The sequence below is a fragment of the Ovis aries genome, chromosome 1 (genome assembly GCF_016772045.2).
Source record: "Ovis aries strain OAR_USU_Benz2616 breed Rambouillet chromosome 1, ARS-UI_Ramb_v3.0, whole genome shotgun sequence".
Classification (NCBI taxonomy): domain Eukaryota; kingdom Metazoa; phylum Chordata; class Mammalia; order Artiodactyla; family Bovidae; genus Ovis; species Ovis aries.
The window spans coordinates 145896517-145923124 of NC_056054.1; the positions used below are offsets into that span (position 1 = coordinate 145896517).

The window sequence follows — 26608 nt, forward strand, 5'->3', positions numbered from 1 at the left end:
ACTGGAAATATAGAAAAGGAGATGGTGGTTTGGAGAGTGAGTTTCAGTTAGTTGGCACAGATTTATTTGCAGATATTCAGCAGACATTTAGAAATACTGAAAATAGGACATAGGAAGGACCAGGACTGAGTTTTCCTATGTTTTGAAAATTTCCTCAGTTCTAGGGTTTCGTGTTCTTTTGTGATCACTGGTTGAATCACTTTGATTTTTTCTTATCTACTCTAGCATTATATTGCAAAGTTGATTGCATCATTTCTCCTTTCAATTTAGGCTGTTGGTCCTTGACTTGTGATTATTAACTCAGAAACAGTTCCCTCAGAGGAGGCTCTGTTGCTGGTGTTATCTTGGCTTCCTTGCAATAGCCTGTGTCTAGGTAATTTGTTTGGAAAGGAAAAAGTGCATATCCGTGCTTTTGGCAAATAGAATCAAAACTCTATCTTTCTCTGCTACACTTAACACCCTTTTAACTTCTCTGATCCTTCTAACCCCTCTGGTTTCTGCTTTCTGTGTCATGAAAGTGCATGAACCCATGTTATTGCATCCTGGCACCTCAGCTAAAGGTACAAAGACTTTATCATGGCAACATTATACTGTTGTCTCTTAACTGTTAGAGGAAAGGGGGAAAAATATCAATGGCACTTAAATGCCATAGTCTTAGTCTCTTTTATGTGAAAATGTATTTGATTTATTTAGAAATATTAACTAAGTTAATATTAGTTAATAATATTATAGGAACTAACTAAATTAGTTATTTACTAAATTAATACTTAATTATTAACTAATATTAACTTAGTTAATATTTATAAATAAACCAAATACATATTCACATAAGAGAGAGTAAGACTATGGCACCTAAGTCTCTTTTTAAAAATCTGGGATAAGCAACGCTTGATATCTTTATTGTGTCATATGTTAATTGTACATCAACTGAAATATTGTAATATTAATTGTATTAAGCAATTGAGTACGGTCTCAGTGTGCTTTGATCTAAAAAAAGGATACAAGTGTAAATGACTTGCTAAAATTAAGAATAAGTATCATTTCTCAGTAGCATCTTGTTTTGCAACTCTTTACACATAAAGCTGTGATTCTTTCCCTCTGTTGCCATTTTGCACTTTGTAGAAAAATCCATATTAATATCAGTGGTTTTTTTAATAATGTTTAATTTTCTAAAATAAAGATTAGTATTAAACAGAAAACTAGAGTTCTTCAAGTAATTGAAAAACAAATCATACTGAGCTTTGAAAATAATACAACTTTACAAAAAATATTTTGTTATATTCTATTTGTTCTGATATTGTTTATGCATTTTTATTATTAGTTTTTATTATTCCCTGAGTAATCAATTTTTTATTTGAAAATCTTAAAATAATTCTAGCCCTTCTGCAGTAAGCAAGTGAACATTTCACTAAAATTATCGCTGGTATACATTAAATTCAAAATATATTCACAGTTTGTTCAACTGAGTTCTTGATAAGTTAACTTTAAATATGCTATACTTTATTTCAATAAAAGTATTAGTCTTTGAATTCTAGGCCTTAGAATATACATAGCAATTCTCTTTTAGAAAATAATTGTGTAGCAATTTGAAAAACATCAGAATGGAGTCATAGGAAACGTCTTATTCAGGGGTTGCAAACAGATACAGGTTTTAAGTGAGCTTAATTCTTCTGTACTAGAAATGTTTAAAACATGGGTGATGTTTGCGCATGGCTGAAGAAATCTGGATGAAAACAGGTTTACCTCAAGGAAGAGTGAGGAGTGGAGGAATCCTACTTGTTCATTAGTATAGTGTGTACAAGCCGATGAGCTGTTCAATATCTACAACTCACTAGACAACTACATTTGTTTTTAGGTTCAATGGTAAATGGATGGGGCTCTGCATCTGATGAGGATCGTAGCTTTTCTAGTCATAGATCTAGTGTAGGTAGCTCCTCAGATGGTTCCATCTTTGCCAGCGGCAGTTTTGCACAAGCACTGGTGGCAGCAGCAGATAAAGCTGGTTTTAGGCTGGATGGAACCAGCCTTACAAGAACAGGTTGGTAGACTCTGAGTCAACACTCTTTGCATGAGAGAATCTTTTCCTTGAACAATGAGCTCTTGATCTCCTGTTCTTTCTCCTCATTGTGTCTGACTGCAGGGCTTTCTTTAATCTGCATGGACACAGTCTGAATGCTCAGTTATTACCAGAACTCTCTTCCGAGACTCCCCTTGCAGAGCCAAGAATAAGCTCCTACTCACCACCTTCCAGGGCTTCCCTGATAGCTCAGTTGGTAAAGAATCCCCCTGCAATGCAGGAGACCCTTGTTCGATTCCTGGATCGGGAAGATCCCCTGGAGAAGGGATAGGCTACCCACTCCAGTATTCTTGGGCTTCCCTTGTGGCTCAGCTGGTAAAGAATCCTCCTGCAATGTGGGAAACCTGGATTCGATCCCTGGATTGGGAAGATCCCCTGGAAAGGCTACCCACTCCAGTATTCTGGCCTGGAGAATTCCATGGATTCTATAGTCCATGGAGTCACAAAGAGTGGGACACAACTTTCACTTTCACAGCCTTCCATTCTTTATTCCCCTTTCCCTTCTAAGCTCTACTGATTAACTGGAATCTGCTTCCTTCTTCTGTTACAGCCAAGCTGCAACTAAGATTGCCATTAAATTTTCAATAACTCACACTTTGCAAAATTCTCACACAATCAATAATGTACCCAGTGATTAACATTGTTCAGCTTTTATCTCCATTACTTTCCTTTGCCCCGTTTCTTTCTGCAAATGCATTTTCTGGGAAGGCTTTCTCAGCATGGGGGGAATGGGTCTGAGGCTGTCAGTCTAACAGTTCAAATGGCTGATGGTCTTAGTGTTGTTTGGCTGTTAAGATTTTAATCCAATAATTTATCATTTGTTTTAAAGGATGCTAATTAAAAATACACCCACTGCATTTGCCAGTTGAATAAAATGATGATTACTTGTGTGTTGTTCTATAGCACAATTTAATTTGGGTTTCTGAAAATAATAATAATAATATAAAAGACCAATTATGTAATTTTCCAGGTTTTTTATTATTAACTCAAAAATAAATATGTGATTCACTGTATTAATAGATCGGTAATTTTGTAATCATTTGTTTTACTGAACAAAATCGCTTTGGCATGATCCTATTATTAATACATGACTATGTGTACATCTTAAATGCACATAGCAGAAAACTCTGGTATAAGAATTAAACTGAGCTACCTGACAAAACAAACTAATGAAATGCTACATGCATTTTTGAAATCTTAATAGTATTCAAATAGTAAGGTAAATATAAATGACTTTGACCCTTCACTGAACTCTCAGGTTATAAAAATGAGTCTTGGGAACTTTCTTTGAATTATACCAGCATATAACATTATACTATCTCTTTTGAGTATGCACTAGGTATCTACAAAGTAAGGAAGATTCCCCAGGCATTGCAGAGGTTTATTTTTCATATAGCATCTGAACTAAAATGTGTTGTACTATAATAGTTATTTGAGTTTTCTTGCTTTATAAGGCCTAAGTTAGAAACTTTATGTTGCCTGAGTGCTTTTTGTGGCATAGCTATAAGCAGAGCAGTAAGAAAGTGAGAGGAAGCTAATAAATTAGAAGGCATAAGTACATTTCTTGCATGTATGCTAATAGCTAATAAAACATTAAGCAGTATCATGTCACATTGACTTAAAGTGTAACTATATACAATAATTTTGAATGAAATAAAAACATGTACAAGAAAATAAATATATGTACATAAACCTTCTCAGGCCATAAGAAACATTAGATTAAACCCATAAGATGTTGAAAATTTATTAGTTAACCTTTTGCCAGAATATATTTCCCAACATATTACACTAAACTACAAGAAAAAGACATAACACATTTCATTTTTCAATAAGAATTTGCAGTCTGCTCGGATAGAGTACTATTCATCAGAAAACACCTATTGCACTTTGGTGATTTTACAAGGTGATTTTAAACTGCTATTTATCCTATACTATACACTAATGTTATTGAGTTTCTGCTAAATGAAGTAGAATTCATTGTGTATGTGTATGGGTGGTAAGGTCAATTTAATATATGTGTCTGAGCAGACCTTTCATGTAAAATTTAAAATGTAATTACTACAGGAACTTTTTCTGTGCTCAAAGAAAGTTCGTAAGATTCCAAGGGTGAAATTTGATTAAACAAAACAGTACATAATTTATTTCAGAAACAGCTTTCTTAATTTTAAGAAGTAAAAGCTGCACAAATTTGCATATATCTATGAAAATGTCACCAAGATTGCCAAGGTTAAATAAAAACATAATCAAGGAATATTGATTGGTGGTGGACTTGTTTCATATTCATTTGTTTGCATTTTTCAGTGGGTAGTGTATTGGTTATAAAAACTGGACCCAAAAAATGCAAGAGGGCGCATTTTTTTCTATGGAGATGGAACAGTATTTTGTGTCTTCAAATGACATCTCCAGGCAGCTTTAGAAGTTAGCGTTAGAGCAGAAATACAAGACAGAATCAGTGCCTTCTAATAACATTCTCTATATCTCGTTCCCTTTGTTTACTTTCTAGGTAAAGCCTTTACCTCCTCTCAAAGACCTCGACCAACCAGCCCATTTTCTACTGACAGTAACACCAGTGCAGCCCTGAGTCAAAGTCAGAGGCCTCGGCCCACTAAAAAACACAAGGGCGGGCGAGTGGACCCGCAACCAGCATTGCCTCACCGAAGGGAAGCAATGACAGATGGTAAGTTTGTTTTCTTCTCTCTGGTCTCCTAACTGAAGAGCCATATTCTGTGAAGTCATTAACTTAGCTTAAAGACACGAAGGTAGGTCAGGTATCACCTTGATATGTGACCAGGCTGAACACCTGGCAGTGTGGTCTTGTTTCAATAAAACACCCCCTTTTCTTTAACAATCTGGATTTATTCCTAATTATCCAACCCTGAGAAATATATGCCATCCTGCTTGACAATGTTGATTTTTCTGCTTTTCTGGCAGTTTTCCCTTAGTGCTCTCCAGCGACCATTCCTTTTTAAGATTGAGGAAGAAAACATAAGTAGCACGTGCAATCGCCATGTTGTCGAATCGTTTTTGAAGCTGAATTAAGATATCTTAGATGGTATTTAACTTTTGAAAAAGACTGTGATTTCCAGTTTATGAATTTTTAAATTTCATGGATTTGGGGGTAAAAATAAGTTATAGACCATCTGGTTGATGGGTCAGTAAACTTTTTCTGAGAAGTCCAGATAGTAAATATGTTTGGCTTTAGCCAAGCCAAACAATCTCTATCAAGACTACTTAACACTACCATTGTAGTGTCTGTGCAGCTATAGAAAAAAGTAAATGAATGGATATAACTGATTTCCAATAAAACTTCATTGACAAAACAATGGCTTACATTGGCCCATAGCTTGCTGATTTATTTCAGTTTTTTCAACTATATACAGCCTCCAATCTTTGAGTATTTGCTTAAATAGTGCTAGTTTCAGGAAACAAAATATTATTTTTCAATAATGAATAGTTCTTCAACTCTGTTGTCAACTTAATTATCATAGGTTTAAATATAGGGAAAAAAGTATTTATACTGAAGTTTTATCCTAAGGAATATGTAAAATAATATATGTAAAGAGTCCAGTATAATGTCAGACCCAAAGGTAAATTTCTTCCAACTTCTCTACACCATCTCCACTAAGCACACAAACTTTTTCCTGAGATAGCACTACCAAACATCAAAAGAATGAACCTAGCCAGGCTGCACATTAGAACTATCTGGGGAACTCTTAAAATACACCCTAGAGGTTCTGATTTAATTGTTCTGGGGTGAAAACCAGTCATGAATATTTTTAAAGCTCCACTGGAAAACCTAATATGCAGCTAGCTTTGAGAAGCTGTAACTGAGTTCTTGGCACTCATCTCAGTCTCTTAGGCTTAGCATTATAGGACAGGATGAGGCTTCCTTGGAAAGGAAGTATTTGCTCTTTATTGGTTTGAGGGTAGGTCTTTAGCTGGCAGTCTCCATTGTGCTTTCTCTTGTCATTTTATAATGCTAAGAAGACTTTAAATGCCCAAAATAACTTGTCTAAAAGCCTTCGGGTTTACTTATCTTTCCTGCTTCCTTTGTTTTCATTGGAAAGTGTTTCTGTGGAATACAAGGGTAAGGGTACAATCAAGATTTTGATTCTCGATAAGTGGATATCCTGTGGTGAGCAAAAATGTGTGCCACCTCTTTTCTGCCCCCAAATGATCTGAAGATTAGTTGAGCACTTGAAGCAGTCTATAGTGTTGATCTTATTCCTTCTAAATACAAAGGACTCCTCACTGATGTTCTATTACAAATCTCAGCATTAATAATTTTGTATGATTTTCCTGCTATGAATGTCATGAAGAAAGGGAAATATCCAGGGACTATGTGGGTTTTTTGTGGCTTTTCCAAAATGTTTGAAGATCATATCCAGAATATGTGGAAGATATAAAGTATAAATCAATAAAATAGCTCCTTTCTTCCTAAAACATTTTCCTTGCAAGCTTTTTTCAGAATATCTAGTTAAAGTAAGCTATCTCCTAGTTTAAAGCATGATTGATATATTGCTTTTATTTCTAAAAAACAAATGGGTTCCTAAACTTTCAAATTTACTAGCATTCCAAAAAAGATTTTGGATTATGTATCATTAATAGATACATTCTGAAAGTACTGATATTGCAAAGCATATTTTGGCTCACATGTTTGATCCAAAGACATTTTAGGTATGATAAAGAAGATTTATTTTGGATCGCACTGTACAGGTTATCTTTAAGAATACTGTTATTTTACCACAGATGTTTATGCCATAGTTTTTATATGGTATGAATCCATGCATTAGTAATAAGTTCATATGATTTGTATCTAAAATCAAACTGTTCTTTTGGGGAAGTTTAGTAGCACTTAGTGTATAGATCTTTTACAGTAAAAATTTTTGCATTATAGATTTTATAACAGTATTTATGAATAGATTAATCAGGGTAAATATTGATGGCTGCTGTACCAAACAGCTTCTGTTCCCCTCAGTGGCTTAGCATGGTAAGAGTTTATTTCTCACAGACACAGTGATTTATAAAGGTCAGGTGGCTCTCCTCGAAGTTGTAGTGTAAAGATGTTTGCTTCTTAAATATTGATACCCCGTTGGTTTCTGAGTGAGGGAAGACAGAACATAAGTGATTATCTGGAATGTTCTATGGCTAGTCAGTGACTCAGATGGTAAAGAATCTGCCTGCAATGTATGAGACCCAGGTTTGAATGCTAGGTTGGGAAGATCCCCTGGAGAAGGAACTAGCAACCCACTCCCGTATTCTTGCTTGGAGAATCCCATGGACAGAGGAACCTGGTGGACCATGGGGTTGCAAAGAGTTGGGCACAAGTGAGTGACTAGATGAGATGATGGCTAGTCCCGCAGGTGGTACATTCATTCCTTCATGGACAGGAACTCTGTCACATGGCATCAAACTAACTACTGGAGCAGGAATATTAGGATTGTAGGCAGTATCAGTCTCTGTTTCAAAGACTATGCAAAAACCCACACACATACTAAGAAATGTTCTTTCCCCTTGGGTAAAGTCTCACCTAAGTAGGCATTGTTCAGTGCAAATCATCTATTCTATTTGCATAAGCCAAAGAATATCCTTTAAAGCAAATATGTTGACCAATGCTGAACAAAGGAGGCAAGAGAGGTAGTTCTCTGACAGCCTTTTTCCCTAAATCATCACCTTCCAGCCTGTCCTTCCCTCATCCTAATGTCTCTTTAGAGAAAGGGCTCTTCCCCAGCTCTGCCATGGAATAACTTTGACCTTTGAGCAAATTAGTCATTATTCTATTCATTAATCTATTCATTCATAAATCTGTTCATTCAAATATTTATTAAGCTCCTACCAAATGACAGGCACAGTGGGAACAATACAGACAAAATCCCCCGGCCTCCTGTAGCTTACATACTAGTGAGAGAAGATAGATAAAGACCAACATATATATAAAAGTGAAAAATAAAGGTATACAAGATGGTGGTTTCATGGAGAAAATAAAACATAGGAAGGAAGTTGAGAAATATAGACATGCAGGAGATGTTTTTAATGTAGAGTGCTCAGGGGAGGCCTTACCAAGAAGATGACATTTGAGAAAAGATTGGAAGATTACAAGAGAAAGAACAATGCTTATATCTGAGGAAAAGTCATTCTGGGAAATGAGAACAGCGAGTAGAATCCTGAAGTATTTAATTAAAAGGAAGAGGAACAGTGTGACTGAAGCGGTGTGCGTGCTCAGTCATTCAGTCGTGTCTGTGACCCCATGGACTGTAGCTGAAGCAGAGAGGGCAACAAAATGAGTGTGAAGTCAGACAAGTAAGTGAGGACCATTTTTCTGAAGACCCTATAGCCTCTGTAAGGACACTGGCTCTTTACTTTGAGAAAACAGTAATGGTGTGTGCACATGTGTGTGTCTGAGAGAGAGAGACAGAGTGTGTGTGCATACGGCAGGGGAGTTAACAGATTTTCCTTATGTTTTTATTAAAAAACAAATCATTCTGGATGCTATGTTGAGATAGCCTGAATGTGATTCTGTGTGGAATCACACAGAAACTATATAAGTAATGTAGGGAATAGGTGGTTGAGATCCATGCCAAGCTAGAATCAGTGAAAGCAAAGAGAAAGGTTGAATTCTGAATATGGAGGCAGAGCCCACAGGTTAATGAAATTAGTAAAAGTATAAAGCAGGGAAGCCAAAGGTTACTCCAGTCTTATGCCAGCTTGTAGTAATTGAGATGAGGAACATTAGGGAGGAAACATTTTGTACAGGAAGTTCTAGAGCTCAGTTTCCAGGTGTGAAATTTGAGATGCTTACTAAACATCAAAGCCAAACTCTCCCTCATGGATTTACTTAAGATGAATCTGGGTTCATGGAAGGAGAGACCCAGGCTAGAGATATTTTGATTTCTCTATGCCTATTTTTCTTACCTAAAAAAGAGTATCATAATGACACACATATCACTGGATTGTTGTGCCTGACAATTGCAAATTCTCAGCAGGACAGCAAGAGTCTCTTTGGTGAATTGATTTAGTTGAAATGAATCAACAGAGAAATGAATAATTAATTTAATTTAAGTAAACATATTTGATTACATTCTTTCATTTTTTCCACAGCCATTTTTAATCTCATCTTTTTTCCAGTTTGTTCATTTCAGTGTGCTTTCAATGTTCTTTTATCTTAGACTATACAAACTCCAAGGATATTACTTAATTATGTAGCCATATAATTTCAGGTTAAATTAAATAGTAATCAGAATTTTAGCTAGCATAAGCAGATGCCATTTTGGCCATTTTAAAAATTAAGCTGCTCTGATGGGGAATAAAAATCAATGACAAAGATATGTTATTTTAGAAGCAAATGTAATAATTTCTCCCCAACTGGCAGTCTTAAGTCCAATAACTCAAGTAAAATAATTAATTTGCATTTATAATAATGCAAACTGAAGGAAATCAGTATTGAGTATAGAGGAAGCACCAAAGTCATTGGTGAATTATTCAACAAACAGATCTCTCAATATTGGATTAGCTTTTCATTTTGGAAGAAATGTTCCAATTGCAACTCTGTTCTCCCAGATAGAAACCAAGTTCCCTTCAATAATTAGTAATTCGTAATCTAACAAGATGATGTACATAAGAACTGGGAATGCTATGCCAATGTAGGAACTCCCCAAGTAAATCCTGAGGAGATTTTCATTGTCAGTTCGGTGAAGGTCAATATTAGTTTGCTCATAAAGGAGAATATGAAGCTTCTTAAGAAAGTCTTTTAAAGGAGGGACTTAGCCTTCCTTAAAGAAACTATCTTGTGTACACAAGAAATTTATACCTTCTCCTTTGTAATTTCATGAACAATATTATTAGAAACAAGTGCACCATTGCTAAGATGGCATGGAAAATAATTATCTATGTTATATATATTATCCTCTATTAATGATACAAGTATGCATATTGTCCATGATAATTGATCTTGGTGAACAAAAATACAGCTGTTGATACTCTAAGGATGAACAAAGAAGTTTACAACAACATTCCAGAAAAATGAGGAGGAAATAATCCAAAGGAATGTTAGAATGTTTGGAAGATCTCAAAATCTTCAGCAAAGTAATGTTAGTATAGGACTAGTATAACAGTATACATTATATAATAGAACTATAATACTTAAAGAAATATGAAAAAAGCGACTATGATTTCACAATTGAAGACATTTAAACTATAAAAATGCCATGGTCTAACAAGCTAATAAGAGAAAAATGAAAAATTAGTTAGGTATTTGAACTTTTAATTTTTTCATATATTTAATGTAAAGAGCTTTTATGAAAAATGATTTATTCCACTACATCTCAGTTTTTCATGATGCATTGCCTTCTCTAGCACCATGAAGCATATTCTATCTAAAATTTGAACATTGGTTATTACTTATTAAAATTAATACATTGGAAGATGATAATATATTAGTTGTAACTCATTAGCTAACTCATGAAACGAACAGCTAGAATTGGTTGTCAGGCAGAAAGTTAATTGCATTTAATAAATGTTAGCTTAGCACTTTGACTGTTGCTGAATGTGCCACATACACGAATAAGAGCAGTCATATGCTTGTATGATACAGCATACAGTTCTTAATTTCCCGAGGGCAACATTTCCTAGGGAGATTGACAGGGCAGCTTTTATTCTTCCCAGGGTCTTTTATTAACACAGCTGATAGAATTTCTAGTTGTTTTGTGTCCTAGTATTCTACTTTAGGGAGGTGGCAGTGGAAAATGGATTAAAGATGGAGAAATCATAAACTGTCCTTTACACCTTGAACATCAGCCTCCATGTGCAATTGAAAACACTCACCATGCACAATAGTTGGAGAAAATCGGTTGATTTTATTTCAAAGGCATTGTGATCAAAAGATAGCAAAGAGATCAATAATATCCATTTCAGATATAAATAACTGACCTTTCCTCTCCAAAATCTATTTTGTATGGGTGATACCTTTAGGAGGGCGACGTTTTTCTTTTTTCTTCTTGAATTAAAACCTGTATTTTTTAATTACATTTTAGTTTATTCTAAACATTATTCAAAATTTTTAGATCTTCCACCACCACCAGATCCCCCTCCAGGTCAGGGTTTAAGGCAGCAGATAGGCTCGAGCCAGCATGCTGGTAACGTGGAAAATTCAACAGAGAGAAAAGGAAGCTCTCTGGAGAGACAGCAAGCAGCCAACTTAGAAGACACAAAGAGCTCTTTGGATTGTCCAGCTAAAACGTCCCTAGAGTGGCAGCGACAAACCCAGGAATGGATAAACTCCACTGAACGCCCAGAAGACATACGGAAAGCCCTCCACAAACAAGGTGTCGGACCAGGTGTGTTCTGCACAGTCCCAAGAAAGTGTGGACTTTGACCTTTTTTTTTCTACCAGGTATTTTGGAAATGCCAGTTGTTTAAGGGCATCTGAAATGCATTTGCCTTGAATCACTAATTGAAGTTAGAATTCACAGCAAGCTCACCTGCGCATCCCTTAAGGCTGAGTCCAGTTAGGGGTCCTTCCTCAAGTTAACCTCCGCATAGGGTCTTTGAGCCCAAGACACATCCGGGCTTCATCTATAATGCTCAGGAAATCATTTGATTTTTTTTTTCCATTTTTGTTTGTATTGAGTACTTTTAAGACCACTAAACTTCATCTTTAGTGTCAGTTGAATCTCTGTCTTCAACCAATTTGTCCATTTTGACTGAAGTAACTAGTCATTTTTAGAGAATTCACTTCAGTCAAATTGGTAAATTAATGGAAATAACAAAGTTGCAAATAAACAGACAATCACAGAATTCTCATATTAGAAAAGGTTAAACTGGCACCTGCACTTGCTCCAACTGATTAAATTGAGTTGATTATTAGCACTTCAATGGGAAATATTTTCGCTTATAAATCAAGCTTGCTGGAAATGTCACAAAATAGGTTTCATCGTTTGCAGTTGGAATTTTTTTTTTGGTGGAGGTACGTTTAACCAGTTATAGAAATCATTTCTGCAACATCTCTTCTTATGTCAGAATTCATTGAGTATTAAACCTTATACACACACAGACATGTACATTGAAAGTTTCCTTACACATTCTTTTATTTATTTGGACTCAGTCTTTTCTGGATATGTCCTCTACTCATGCATGTTCAATAATTATATTTTGGCACAACTTGGTGCTTAAAGTTTTAGCTTGAAATATAGTTAGGAAAGAGCCAAAAGATGATAATATTAATATCTAGATTTAGTAGAACATTTAGGAAGCTTACATCATTAAGGCTGTAAAACAAAAGTCATGTGATCCTTGTCATTAAAGCTATCTAAGAAGAGAAATGCTAAATCCAGTTAGCATGTTTTTTAGTCATCTAATCACAGTAATGATAACTCATACCTAGAAAGAGAGAAAAAACACAGGGGTGGAGAGGAAGAGAGATGGGGAAAAAAAATGAAAGAAGAAAGAGAAAAAGAGAGAGAAAAACAGTACCATTTCAAAGTATTAAGTATTTAGTAATGCACATCATGAATTATTTTTAGAGAGACAGCACATAAAAAGGATAGGAACATTATTTATTAAAATGAATGGGTTTCTCTTTTTTAAGGAAATAAACAGCTTTTCAAATAGTATATTTCTATTCAAAGAAGCAATAGAAATTTAAGAAGCTTAGTTTATTAACTAACATATAGATCTTTATCTAAATTGAGAAAATGTTGCCATAATTTAAGACAAAAACCATGTTCCTTCCATCTTAATGAAAAAATTAAATTTCAGCCCCATTGAACCCGGAAATTGTTTTCAGAAAAGATTTTGTCAAACATTACAGTCATTATATGCAAATCTTTCATAATGAATTTAAATTTTGCAAATAATACATGACAATATATACGTATCCCAAGATCTCTTTTAATTTAATCCTGCCTCAGTTCCTGTTGTAGGAAATGTTGCCTGCAACATAGAAATTCCTTTAATATCTAGGTCTCATTAAATTCTTCTTGATTTTACTAAAGAGTGAAATGATAAAAAAGCCTAACTTGAGCTTAAAGCTAAATTTGTTTTGCCTCTGTGTAGCTGTTCACCTAAATCCATTGTGTTCCCTTTTTTTCAGAGGAGACGTTGGTGCCCTACAGCAAGCCCAATTTCCCATCTCCTGGGGGTCACAGCTCATCAGGAACGGCTTCTTCTAAGGGATCCACTGGACCTAGGAAAGCCGATGCTTTGAGGGGAAGCCACCAACGCAATGCCAGCGACCTTCTTGACATAGGATATATGGGCTCAAATAGTCAAGGACAGTTTACAGGTGAATTATGTAAGTGCCTTAGGGCATTTAAAAGGCTGTGGTGATTCAGAATGAAAACTGGGCAAATAGCGCAAGGGAGAAAAATGTTTTCCTTGACCCTCTTAGAATATCTGACTGGGTCTGAAAACCAAACTGATGAGAGGGATTAACAGGGAAAAAAAAGCATACAAATTTTATTGAATTTTTACATGAACATGGGAGTCTTCACAAGAGAATAAAGACTCAAAGAAGGGACCAGAGCAGTAAACTTTTTGCTCCGTTAGACAAAGAAACAGTAAATATGTGAGAATTTAAAAAGAGGTTTGGGCTGGGGTAGTAAAGGGTGAAGAAGTAACTAAGGGTTAGTTTAACAAGGTTTTGACAAGAATATCGTCCCTCCTCTGGGTACAGGGCAGGTATCTGTCACACATATTTTATCATCATCCTTCAGGGAAGAGTGAGGTGGGAGAGGTCAGGGTGCTCTTTATGCTTCTGCTATTTTTTTCAAACTCCCTCACTCTAAGATATTCAGTATGCTAATTTACCATATTTTGAAGTATGTCCTGAATCTTATCAATAACACTGCCACAGTAAACAAATTTCGAAATTATAGAAAGCTCGCTTTACAATGAGAAAAAATTGAATTCTGATTTTGAGCAGGTTTGGTTATAATAAAGACCATTGCTGTTTCTATCAGTCAAATAAACATTTCTTCTGTCTCAAGCTTGAATTTTTCTGTACGGAAATTGTAGAAGTTAGGCAATTAATTTTAATACTTACATGTTGATTAAATATAGTTTTTTTTTGTAGTTTTCTTTGTCTGTTTAACTGAGCACAATAGGGAAATATTGGCCCATTGGTAGTTTTAAAGAACCTTCTTGGGAATTCCTCATCCCCTAGTCGCTCTTCATTTTTTTATTTCATACATTTAGGAAGTCAGCCTTGAAAAGTTCATCATTGATTTTTGTTGATTTGTAGTACTTTGATTACAGTAACATATAAATTTCTCTTTTTGATAAAGAACTGGCATTGGTAGTTAATACAATTAAACTACTTTTTAAGTATAAAATACTAGAGAAAGAGAGGATGTCACAGTTTGTCACACACAGTATAAAGCATTGAATTCTTTGTGTTCATTGCATCAGGAAAGTTACCAATTTCACTAACCAGGGTCAGTATTATATTTTCACCTGCTTCCTTGAATTCAGTAATCGCCCTGAGTTCCAATCTTCTCAACCTTCTCTGGTTATGTGAGAAAAGAAACTGCTTTCCTGACTCTCTATGCCCTTATCTAAAGCATTGCATCACTCTTAAGCTCGCTTTACTCTGATGCTCAGACTGGGGAATGCCATGAGATAATGAAAGCTGAAAGTACTTTCACAACTGTAAATTTCTTTCATTTTAATTAATGGGAGTTTTATTATTGTTACCTTTTACTAATCTGATTATAATTTAGATGTGTTTGTCATTTTAATTTGATTCAAGACTACTTGGATTTTACTGTAACTATTATATGGGAGTAATTATAGGCTCATAGGAAATATAAAAATGATTTACTTGGATTTTAAGTCTCGAAATTTTACAATGTTCTTTGTCTTTCCCTTTCCATAAGCAAAAATTTTTAAATTCACAACCTCAGAAAATCCAAGATGTCATCTTCATCTACTATCTGTTTGCCTTGCTTTTTGTTATGCTGATCAAGATACAGAATACTTAATTTAAATGCAAACTTATTTCTGTTTTGCTTTGTTTTTGTTTTGTTTTTTAATCTCTTCACAGAGTAACTGAGAGGAGACATGCAAAGCTGCTCTGAAAGACCATCAGGTCTGAACTCATGGAAGTGATAACACTAAACAGTGCAATGAACAATTTCTTTATTTATGTACTATTAAAAGAACTGTAAATGCAATGTAAAGACACACAGCCACACATATCCCACAGATATTTTACTTGTGTTCTTCTCTTAAGTACACCACCCACCTTAACTCTTTCTTGTCAGGAGTATATAAAAAAGAAAGAAAACAAAGCTCGCCCTCCAGGAAGAAAAGGATTTTCCTCTGTATATAATTTCTTTTGTGCATTGCTATGCAAGCTCACTCTTTTTAGCTCTGTTCATATTATTGTCTGTTCTTATTGGTCTGTTGTACTATATGTGAATTAATAGGCTGTGGTGCCATATATTAACTTTTAATTGTGTAACTTTTATGTTTAAATTTTGCACTGCAATTTTATTTGGTGATAAGCACAAATCTCTACTCCTCGTGACATGAAGAAAAAGACTGAATGTGAAGGGAGTTTCTGTACTGTAAGCTAGGTTGGATAATGCTGGTTGTAACCAATGACATTAGGGGGGTTTCAGTTGGGGTGTAGAAATAGGAAGATGCAAAGGAACAGTGATGTTGGCTAAGTCTTCTTTGAACATCAGGGACTGAGTCAATAATAAAAAAGAAAAGAAAAGTAGTTACGTGGCTTTTACTATTGATAAGAACAGGGGTCAAAAGAAGGAAGTTGAAATCCTAAAACTGAATAGACATTGAAATATACAGGTAGCAATGATGTACTAAACTTGCTTTTTAAAAAAGGAAATTAAAGTTACGTTAGAAACAACTTTACCTGTCATTGTAATTGACCTGTCTCTGAATTACAACAAGCAAAAGGAAATTAGTGTGTTTCACAAGAGCTGTATTTATATTACAGTTTTTCAAAAAAGCATTGTCTGAATTACCATAACTAATCTCTCCAACTCATTAAGTCAGAATATAATATGAAGTTCCCCAAGGAAACAAAATGAACTCTAGAATATCTAGCAAATAGTTAAAGAGGCAGTTTATTATTAGGACATACTTGGGCTGCTTCCAAATACAAAAACTCTATTGCAATATCTTGTTTCATCTTTCTAATACATGTACAGTACATGCTAGAGGATAGAGCTGCATCACTTAAATTCATGACTTTTTAAAAATAATGCAGTCTATTTGCAACTTTGTGTTTCATTTGATTAAGAAGTGAAGTTTATGCCACCAAATGTATAGCCAAATTGTAAGTGCTTAAAAAGCAGTGTTCAGAGTATGTTCAGTTCACAGTAAGTAGATTTATTGGAATAAATCTTTTATGGTTCATTCTCAGAAATTGGCTACCAGCTAAAAAATGTTTGACCCATTTTGAATGAATAAATTGAAAAGAATAATTTTAAAGAAGAACAATGCATGTTTATACACTTTTTAAATAAAACCAAACCTCATAAGTGGACATTAATAACAGTGTCCTGCCTCATTTGTTTTCATGACTTGGAGAACCAGAAGTTCCTGAACATCAGTCATGTATCATCCAAATGAAGATGACTTTGAAATATATATTAGCTACTGTACATGTATAGTCAATCAGTAAAGTAGAAGAGAAATTACCTGAAATTCCCACTTGTGACATTTTTCCATGTGCTACCTACACAATTGTAAATTATATTTCTAGTTATGCTTTCTCATGTTTGTCCTATGATATGTTCAGTAGTTGGTACATTGAAAAATATTCACTAGGATGGTTAAGATCAATTCTAAAACATGGGGCCAGTTTGAATGACAATTCATACTCCATGCGTTATTGCTTAGTCACCAACTGTGTATCATATTGTTATAGCAAAGCAAGAAGGAACCGAGTTAAATGTTTCCATCTTTTCTGTTCCCTAAGGCTGCACCAACACAAGCCAGAATAGAGGAACATAATGTTCTTTACGGGCCCCCTACACCATCTTGGTCCCATGTAGTTCATTTCTACATTGAAGAGAAAAAGAATTCTGAGATGCACTTATTATTCCCTTTGACATCTTTCTACCATCAGTGCCTGAATTTTAATGCAGTTTGATTTCTCTGGGACAGAGACTGGGAATGATGAGACGTTTCTGTGAAGAATGAATACATACCTATATGCAACTGTAGGATGTGAGGAATTTAGTTTTTTATTTATGCAATCCCCTACTTTCTCTCTTTCTATTTAAATGCAAAGTTTTGTTCATTTTTTGGTTCCTTCTTTATGCTTCATGCTCCTCTACAACCCAAGTTAGCCTGAAACTTTAATTCATTACAGATACTACACATAGACTTTAACCGCTGGTAACTGGCAGGTGTATGTGGCTAATAAACAAAGATTTCAAAACAGCATGTTTATGTGACTTCTGGAGTAATCCAGGGCATAGTATCATACTTTCAGTTCACAAAAATTAACTGTTTTGGTTAGAGTATGTCAGGCCTTATGATTACTTGGAATGTTCTTTTACAATAGATCACATTCCCTGTTATGTCTAGTTTTAGATTAATTGGCTAATATTGCACCCAAAATATTCTCCTCCTGTAGATATAAAGCAAGACAAAAATACTGTTCCTATTCACATGAATTCAGGAAGACTACCAAAAATCAAAGCCTTTGTCACCTTGCTATATGTAAAAAACTTCCAGTAAGTATAAATCAGAATGTCATGAGAGCTACCATGATTTTTTTCATTTGGAAGCCAGTTAAATGATTGGAAATTCACAGAACTCACTCTTATGCAGGTCTAAACAGAGGCCTGCCTAAGCTGTCAGAAGGAAGTCTAGGTAGGAGAATGAAATCTCATCTCGCCCTCACAGGCAGCCCTGCCGTGTCATCACGCCCCACACGAGAAGAGCTCCATGCCTAACACACATAGTCTGCACTGAGGGCAGCGGCCGAATTAGTATCCAATTCATGTATGCCTCAGTGTAGGCAAGCAAAGTGGCCCTACCCATTCTCCAACTGCCCCCCAGGCTGAATTTAAAGTACGGGGATATGAAAACAATGGATTTCTTCACAGGATTTGAATCCAGTTCAATGGCGAGTATAGGAAAATGAAGACCAGCATTTACAATAAACTGTAATCAACGGGAAGTAAAGACATTGCAAGTTGATTTTCTCGGGGTAACAAAACATTAAATGGTGTTCTATGTCATAGCCTACTGCTCTATTTAAATATACTTTCAATGGGTTTTGAGTTGAAAGTTTGTATGAGTTTAATAGAACACCTCCAGATTTCTATTCAACAAAGTTGTGTAATTGCCCGTTGACAACTTAATTATAATACGAAGGAGCTCTAAACTATGGTTTATCTTCTCCACTGGAAAGTGATTGTGTGTCAGTATTAAAGATATGCAGAACCATAACTCACTAATTTGTTCACCTGCTTCTGTATACTGTATTTATAGAATTACTTGACAAGAATTGGTGTAAAGCAACATGTCTTTCCACATTATCTTAGAGGTGAAGTTAACTTTTCTTTTGCTTCTCTATGGATATGTACTTCAAATGAAACACCATACTTTTTTAATGAAGATCAATTTACTAATTTTTCTGATCTCATACTTTTCAAACCATTTATTGTGACTTTAAAGTGTTGCAAGATAAGGGATTTTGTGGCCGTGGGTAGACTTTTTATACTTTGTTTTATAGATGGATTTTTTTTAAATTGTAGTTTAAGTCACCAAACAGCGTCCAAAATCTTAATGTGTTTCATTTGATGTTGTTAGATCAGAAAAGAAATTGGCATAAAATTGGTTAATAGTATTGTCAAAGAATTGTGTATTGTGTACTCACTGGGAAAAAAAATAAAGTATATTCACATTTCAAATTTGTAAAAAGCCATTTATGTAAAACAGACTTGCTTGCTTTGATTTGTAGACAAATCAAAAACAGACCATTTTGTCACTTTTAGAATTCTACAGTAATATTTTATGACCAAATGCATGGTCTTACTTTCTCATTTGGTTATGGATTGGATGGTGATTAATAGAAATTGGTGTTGATGTATAGCAAGTGACTAAAAGTCACTGATGAAGAATGTTAAAAGCATTTGAAATTATAGATCCCACTCTATGAGCACTACTTTAGCAATCTGATCTTCCCCACCCATGAAGTCCTTCAGATAGATACAATGTAAAGTTTTTGGCTGCAAAAGTACTTAACAAATTATTTTTAATATTTAATTATTTTACTAGATAATTACTTTTTAAATATAATTAAGTATGAGAATTGGAAGAAAATGGGTATTTCTTAATTGCTTTAGAATAATTCATGAAAAATTTTTTAAGATGATGGATGTCGAACAGTTATCTTAGGGGTTGGGTAGAAAAGAAAAATTCTCTTAATCTATTGTACTTTATAAATACTTCATTCTTTTTCACTAAGTACAATTACAGGATAAGATGCTCTCTAAAAATAAAAAGAACTTTTGCGTTCTTTAATAATCTTAGTAATAGGAAAATTTAAAATAGAAAACTTTAATTCATTTAGAAATATTAAAACTATCCATGGTAAGTGGACAATAGATTTCAGAGATCCATTTAATTTAGGTTAACAATAAGATGATAAATAGTATTAAAATAATTAATACTACATCAATAGCAATGTATATGTGGATAAAGACAAAATATACCAGTTACCAATATGAAAATGATAGTGCTTTGCTCGGTTGCATCTGACTCTTTGTGACCTGTGGACTATATAGCCTGCCAGGCTCCTTCTGTCCATGGGACTCTCCAGACAAGAATATTGGAGTAGGTTGCCATGCCCTCTTCCAGGGGATCTTCCCTACCTAGGAATAAAACCCATGTCTCCAGGGTCTCCTGTATTTCAGGGAGGTTCTTTACCCACTGAGGCACCTACAAAACAATCATTGCTCTGTTGAATCTGAGTATGCCATGGAAGTTCCTACAAATGGCAGAAGTGAAAAGTTATCAGAAAGATTTATTAAAGTAATACACTATCCTCTCAGTTATTGTACATGAGCTAGAGAAAAGGTATATCAATGGTACGTGTTTAAACAACATTTAATGCCCTCAACTTGTGAAAATGTATTTTATCTTTTGAAGAAGAGATCAGCAGAGTTCATCTAAATTTCACTTCATAGCAGAGATGTGAAATAAAACTTCAGTAATAGAAAACTGTCACAAGAATTCAAAAGAAAAGGCAAGTACAAATACTTGCTAAGGATGGGGCCTGGCAGTGGCAAGGGCAAGGTGGGGGATGTGGGTGTGTGCTCTGTCCTGTCCAGCTCTTTGCAACTCTAATTTCTGCAGCCTGCCAGGCTCCTCTATCCATGGAATTTTCCAGGCAAAAATAGTGGGGTGGATTGCCATTTCCTACTCTGGGTGATTTTCCCAACTCAGGGCTCGAACCTGCATCTCTTGCATCACCTGCATTGGCAAGCAGATTCTTTACCGCTGCATCACCTGGGGAGCCCAGGGTGGGCTGAGGGGATCTGGGGGGATTTCGAGGACTCTTTAACCTGAATGAATTAAGCATCTGGTTTTGGCCTTCCGCCCTCAGGAGTTTTTTCCAGGCCCAGGGAAAGGAATCTGATACACAAAAGTGTTGCAAAGCTGTCAGGAGTCCCAGTGACAGGTGAAGAACATTTGTATGACTGCATTTAATTTATAAAGAACTACAAAAGTGAATTCCTTTGCAGCTTCTAGTTAACACATTTTCTCCTTCTAGCTGTCAAGCTACAAGAAATATATATATATATATATATACATAAATATATACACATATATATAATGTTCTTAATTAATAAAGGAAAAATACTTTTGTTTTATAATTCAAATAAATCACCTTTGGCTCAGGTCAGGTCAGTGTCCAATTTGTAGGCTCTTGTAACAGCCCTTAGATCAGAGTACCCTTTGTCGCTAAAAAAAATGCCTTGGTGGATTCAGCTTCTAGATAGTAGACAACATTTTTTGGTCAATTTTTTCTTAGATGATGTTTTTCTAGACAGCCACTATGAATGATTTGTTCCTGACAAACCAGTTCTGTTTTTCTTGGCGGGGGCAGTTTTTTTGTTGTTGTTTTTGCCCTTGTTTCCTTACTCCTTCCTTTTGCAAGCACATGTTGATATATTATGCTAAGAATTAAATATTCAGAATAATTAAAGCAGAAATACCTTTGCCTGCATAAATAGATTAGTATCTCCTGTGAAGTCTGCCCCTGATCTCTAGAAAAGTATCTTTTTGATGAATGTTTTTGAACTAAAGGGAAAGAGGCACTAAGATAGGCTCTCCAAAAAGTTCATAAGCAATATAATTTGTGTTAGCTTCATTAACCTCCCCTTTGCCCCATCACTTTATCCAGTATTCTAGTTTTCCTCAAAATAGTGTATGAAATTGTAATAGGTATTTATAAAATAAAGAAGAAAGAGAGAATGAAAACTCTATAGTTGAATATGTACAGATTTCTTTACTACTAGACTCCTTTTCAAATCTGTTCAAGGCATCTTGTGAGACTAGTACTATGTGAACTCACTTTGAGAAGTACTTTCCTGGAAACTCATCATTCTATCCCTAGGCTCTACATTAGTGACCCCCAAGGCATACATATCATGCCTGCTGTGGTTTTTAAAAGTCAATATCAAGTCATGAGAAAGACACATGTGAATCCCAGGTTTTCTGAGAAGATGATGCTGTGGCTGCTTAGTCACTAAGTGGTATCTGACTCTTTGCAATACCATCAACTGTAACCCACCAGGCTTTTCTGTCTATGGCATTTCCCAGGTAAGAATACTTGAGTGTGTTGCCATTTCCTTCACCAGGGAATCTTCCCTACCCAGGGACTGAACTCATGTCTCCTGCCTTGGAGGGCGAATTCTTTACTACTGAGCCATGAGCTCAGCTACCACTGGGAAGCTCATGCTGTGGAGATGAGAAAAAATACATAGAAATTGCATGTATCCTCCCCATTTTTAATAGAGTTTCAAGTACTTAACTGATATCAATACTGAGCACTTAGGCAACAAGTAAGCTTGCAATATGTTCCTTAGCTTTTCTATATTTCTTTTGTGTATCAAATCATTAGGCTAAAATGAAAGCATGAAAATACACTCACTGTCTTCCCTTCCTTTAACTTCCAACTCTTACAAAAGGATAGTTTATTCACTTTTCACTAGGTTCTACTTCAATTGGAACTTTGGTAAAAATAATAGTGGATCACACAAGATTTACAGAGATAGCTTATAATTTGTCAATAAGACAACACAGATCTGAGTTGCACTGAAGTGTGGAAAACAGCTAGTTAGTAACGATGAAATTCAATGTAGTCAGAAATGGATAAATATAAAAATCTGAAAGAGAAATTGAGGATTACCATTGCATGAAATTTCACTGGCATTAAGTGTAAAAGGAGATAGGTTGTAAGGAAAATTGAAGTGAAATATTGGGAGTAGGGATTTAAATGTACTTGATTAATTTTGAATAATAGTAGATGAAAGCAATCAATAGATTAGAATACCCCAACATAGCTGATTTGAGAGTAGTTGCTTATGGGTAATTGTTAGTTTAATGACAAAGATGAAACAGGCAAATGGGAGCATCTTGGAAAAGGCACAAGAGGAAAGCGACAGCTTAAGAAAAGAGATTAAAACATTTTCAATAAATGTGCAGGCATTTTTGTGTAAGTAATTATACTCCAAAGTTAAATTTGTCTTAATCAATATTAATGATGCTAATTTTTCCTAGCATTTAAAGCATACAACAACTGTACCTAAAATGTATAAAATACACACAATATATGAAAAAGAAGGATAATTTTAAAGAAATATGTGTTAAGTGGCTAATATTATTTTCATTCCTATTAAAATTATTTGACTAGTTATTATTACAAAATTAAAACTTTTAATGATAGCTGTAGATATTTTGGATCTGTTTAATAATATTCCAAATAAAAAGGATTATAATACTTAAAATGCATTTTGTAGCCAATAAATGTATTAGGAGATACACACATATGCATTATATATATATACATATATATAATTTTCAATTCAGTAGAATCTAAGATATGATGAATACACTCATGGAGTATGGAAAAGAGGAAACTTACAAAGAACACAGGCATCAGTACAAGGATCCCAACCTGAACAATGCTTTACATAATTTCTCTTTCCCCTGGACAAATTATATAATCATTTATATGTATGTATTACCTACACTTGTGCATTTATGTTTATATATATGCATTTTATTTGTATGTATGTAGACATGGGCTTCCTTTTATCGTCTGTATGGTTCAGATGGTAAAGAAACTGCCTGCAATGCAGGAGACCTGGGTTCTATCCCTGGGTCAGGAAGGTCCCCTAGAGAAGAGAATGGCCACCTACTCCAGCATTCTTGCCTGGAGAATCCCATCGACAGAGGATCCTGGTGGGCTATAGTCATTGGGGCTGCAAAGAGTTGGACATGACTGAATGACTAACACTTTCACATTTATCATGTAGATATACACTCATTTTTACATATACATTTATAATTATACATGTGTGTACATATATTTCTGTACACATCAATAATTACATATCATATGCATCCTATATATTGTATATAAAAGTATATGTACATATATATCAAAAAATGGATATTTTCTGGTTTGAATGATCAAATGTTTTAAAATGAATAAGCAAATGTATACACAGTACTGTGCTTGGCACAATGTCATGGGGGGCTGACAATGATAAATAATACTATCTCATTATAAACTAGTTGAAAGTATTAGAAGGGATGAACATAATGTAGAAGTAGAAAATGAAGCAAATGATGTAAGGCCATGAATGGTGCAGAAATCCATTTCAGGAGTTACCAGATAGGAGAGAGTACTGAGGGTTGCTATGGTTAATGAGACTTAGTGATAAAACGGATGGAGTTTGGCCTTAAATGGGAAGAATTGATAGAGGATCACCTGGAGAAGAGGAAGCAGATAGAATGCAGTCTCTGCCCTACAGGAAACTGCAGTCTCATGAGAGAAGCAGTGAATTGAAGCAATATTTCCAAATGATGGAATCCAAGATCTGATCAATACATGCAGTGTTATAGTGAGGTTGTGAAAGGGCGCCTAAGTCAGGCTCTAAGGGTCATGCCAGACCTTCCAGGCTAAGTAATGCCCTGAAGAGTCTCTATTCCTCCTAAACAAAGGTGTTAAATCAGGGCTTCATTTTCCCTCTGCAAAAGCACATCCTTCTTTTTCCATTCTGGAGAGATAAGGACATCTCACCCAAAGGAGACCTGTGCTTTCGTAAATGGGAAAATTCAATTTTATCTTTAAATTCTCCATATCTAAACATGCCATGAATGTAATAAGTTTCCACATAAAGAATGTTATATAAGCCTAAATCTATAAACTAAATCAATACCATAATTATAACAGAGTGTGAAATATTCCCACTTAGAAAGTTGTGCGGTTTCATGTAAACAACAACAGGAAATACCAGGCAGAAACAGAATGAGGCCAATTATGAGGAACATGGTCCCAAATGGAGCAGCAACTTTCCACACATGTGCGATTGAAGGCAGCGGAGCCAAACCAGACCCCAGGGCTCAAATAGAAACTTCATTAGGGAAAATTAAGAACAATACGCGATGCTGAAATATCTGATACAATAATCTGCCTGAGGACCAACCACAAAAGGAACACAAACAAATCAAACTATATCCTGGCAAGAATAGATGAATGAAAACAAAGATAATTATGTGCAATAAAACTTTAGTAGGGAAAAAATGGAATTGAAAGCAAATCGTGGTCCTCCTGCTTTACCATCCTCCCATTCAGCCTTCCCCCAGGATCCTAATGAGTTGTTGATTATCTCTTATTAAAGACCAACAACAGAAAAGCTCAGAAACATGAAAAATAATTAGAGCATAAGACTAAGTATGGATAATTATGAAATGGCAAAATATAATTAATCACCCATTCCCTGCAAATGTCTCTTCTAAAGTGACTCCATAATATTAAAATGCACAAGAACTTTAATTTTGTAAGACCCACACACGTTCATGAACACACACACACAAATGGCAAACAGAGCTATTTGCCGACAAAATTAAGTTGCTATGAGATTTTGGGGAAACAGTCAGCACACTCTTGAAAGTGAGCTTGCTAGATTAACTCCCCAGACATAAACTATACCCGCTCAAGCCTTTATTTGCTCTCTTTCTGTAGTTAGAGCTTGGCCTCAGGGGTTTCAAGTTTTGTATGTTTAAATTTAGTACTATTAGAAATTATTCTTCCCTTGAAAACATTGAGATTTATTTTCCAGTCCACCTGAGATTTGAGAGAGGGTTTCTAAATAAATATTGTGAGTTATTTAAAAATGTATGACACTGAAACATCATATCTTATGCCCCTTTTGTAACTTCTAGTTGCTGTCACATCATGTCATCTAGTTGCATGTCTGACTCTTTGTGACCCCATGATCCACCAGGCTTCTCTGTCCATGGGATTCTCCAGGTAAGAACACTGGAGTGGGTTGCCAGTTCCTTCTCCAGGGGATCTTCCTGACCCTGGCATCAAACCCAGGTCTTCTGCACTGCAGGCAGATTCTTTACCATCTGAGCCACCAGGGGTCTGACACAACACTAAATTGGAAGGCTGCCTAAAGTGATTATACTATACTAGAACCCACTGAATTATTTTATCACATTAAGTAAAATGGTATTATGACTTTTCATGTAAAAGCATTCATTTTATTTGACTAAATAACCTACTTAAGAAATTAAAGTCTAAACATATTGCAAAATAAGCTAATTAGTAGTGGAAATGGAATATAAGGCAGCAAAGATATATCTAAAAACCACTAGGCACATGACTGTTGAGTAGTTAAGTTCGGGGCTTAAACCCATTTCAGAGGAGCAAAACTTAACACCTCATTTTACCTCTTTATGTCAAAGTAAATAACATGAAATTCCTCTGAAGAGACAAACATATTTATTCTGCTAAAATCTCAAGCAAGCAAAAAGGTACTAGGAGATTTTTAAAAATATATATATAAATGGTGGGTAAGAAAGTAGAACTATCTTCAATTGCAGCTTTGCAAATGTCAGAGAACTATTTCTCAAATAGATCATTTTTAATATAAACCCTTTATAAAAGCAGGGGATTGAAGTCATGGTAAATATTACCTTATCCAAAGCAATTTTATTGGTGGTGTTAAAGTGTAGGCAGTAGACCAACATTTTGTACCTGGAGAGGTCAATCCACTTAAGCAACATATACTTAGGGAGCAAGTAGAGTCAATACTTTCCTGTGAGAAGATTCTTGCATCGTTTTCAGCATTTAGCAAATGCCTGAATGCTGCATTACGTGGGAGAAATTGTCCTTGAACATAAAATGATTCCTGCATGTGCTCACATGAAAGGTAATAAAGAAATTCAGCTATGCTATGGAACACATACTGCAATTCATTGAGCCCATCAGAAGTCACCCAGTAAACTTATGGACCATCACAGGCAACT

At 35.1% G+C, this 26608-nt stretch overlaps 1 protein-coding gene across 45 annotated transcripts in view; it reads left to right on the forward strand.

The window, feature by feature from the left end:
* The window catches only part of ROBO2 (roundabout guidance receptor 2), a 669055-nt gene extending 650089 nt beyond the window's left edge, over window positions 1-18966 (forward strand). For 4 of the 45 annotated variants that reach the window (XM_060416312.1, XM_060416320.1, XM_060416313.1 and 1 more), the window contains 4 exons: window positions 1856-2038; window positions 4581-4754; window positions 11137-11409; window positions 13164-18966. In XM_060416312.1, the coding sequence (XP_060272295.1) occupies window positions 1856-2038; window positions 4581-4754; window positions 11137-11409; window positions 13164-13399 (866 nt within the window). In that variant the 3' untranslated portion in view covers window positions 13400-18966. The remainder of the gene's footprint in view (window positions 1-1855; window positions 2039-4580; window positions 4755-11136; window positions 11410-13163) is intronic. The other 41 variants (XM_042230275.1, XM_027978966.2, XM_042230281.1 and 38 more) reach the window with 14 other exon arrangements.
* The last annotated feature ends 7642 nt before the right edge of the window (window positions 18967-26608 follow it).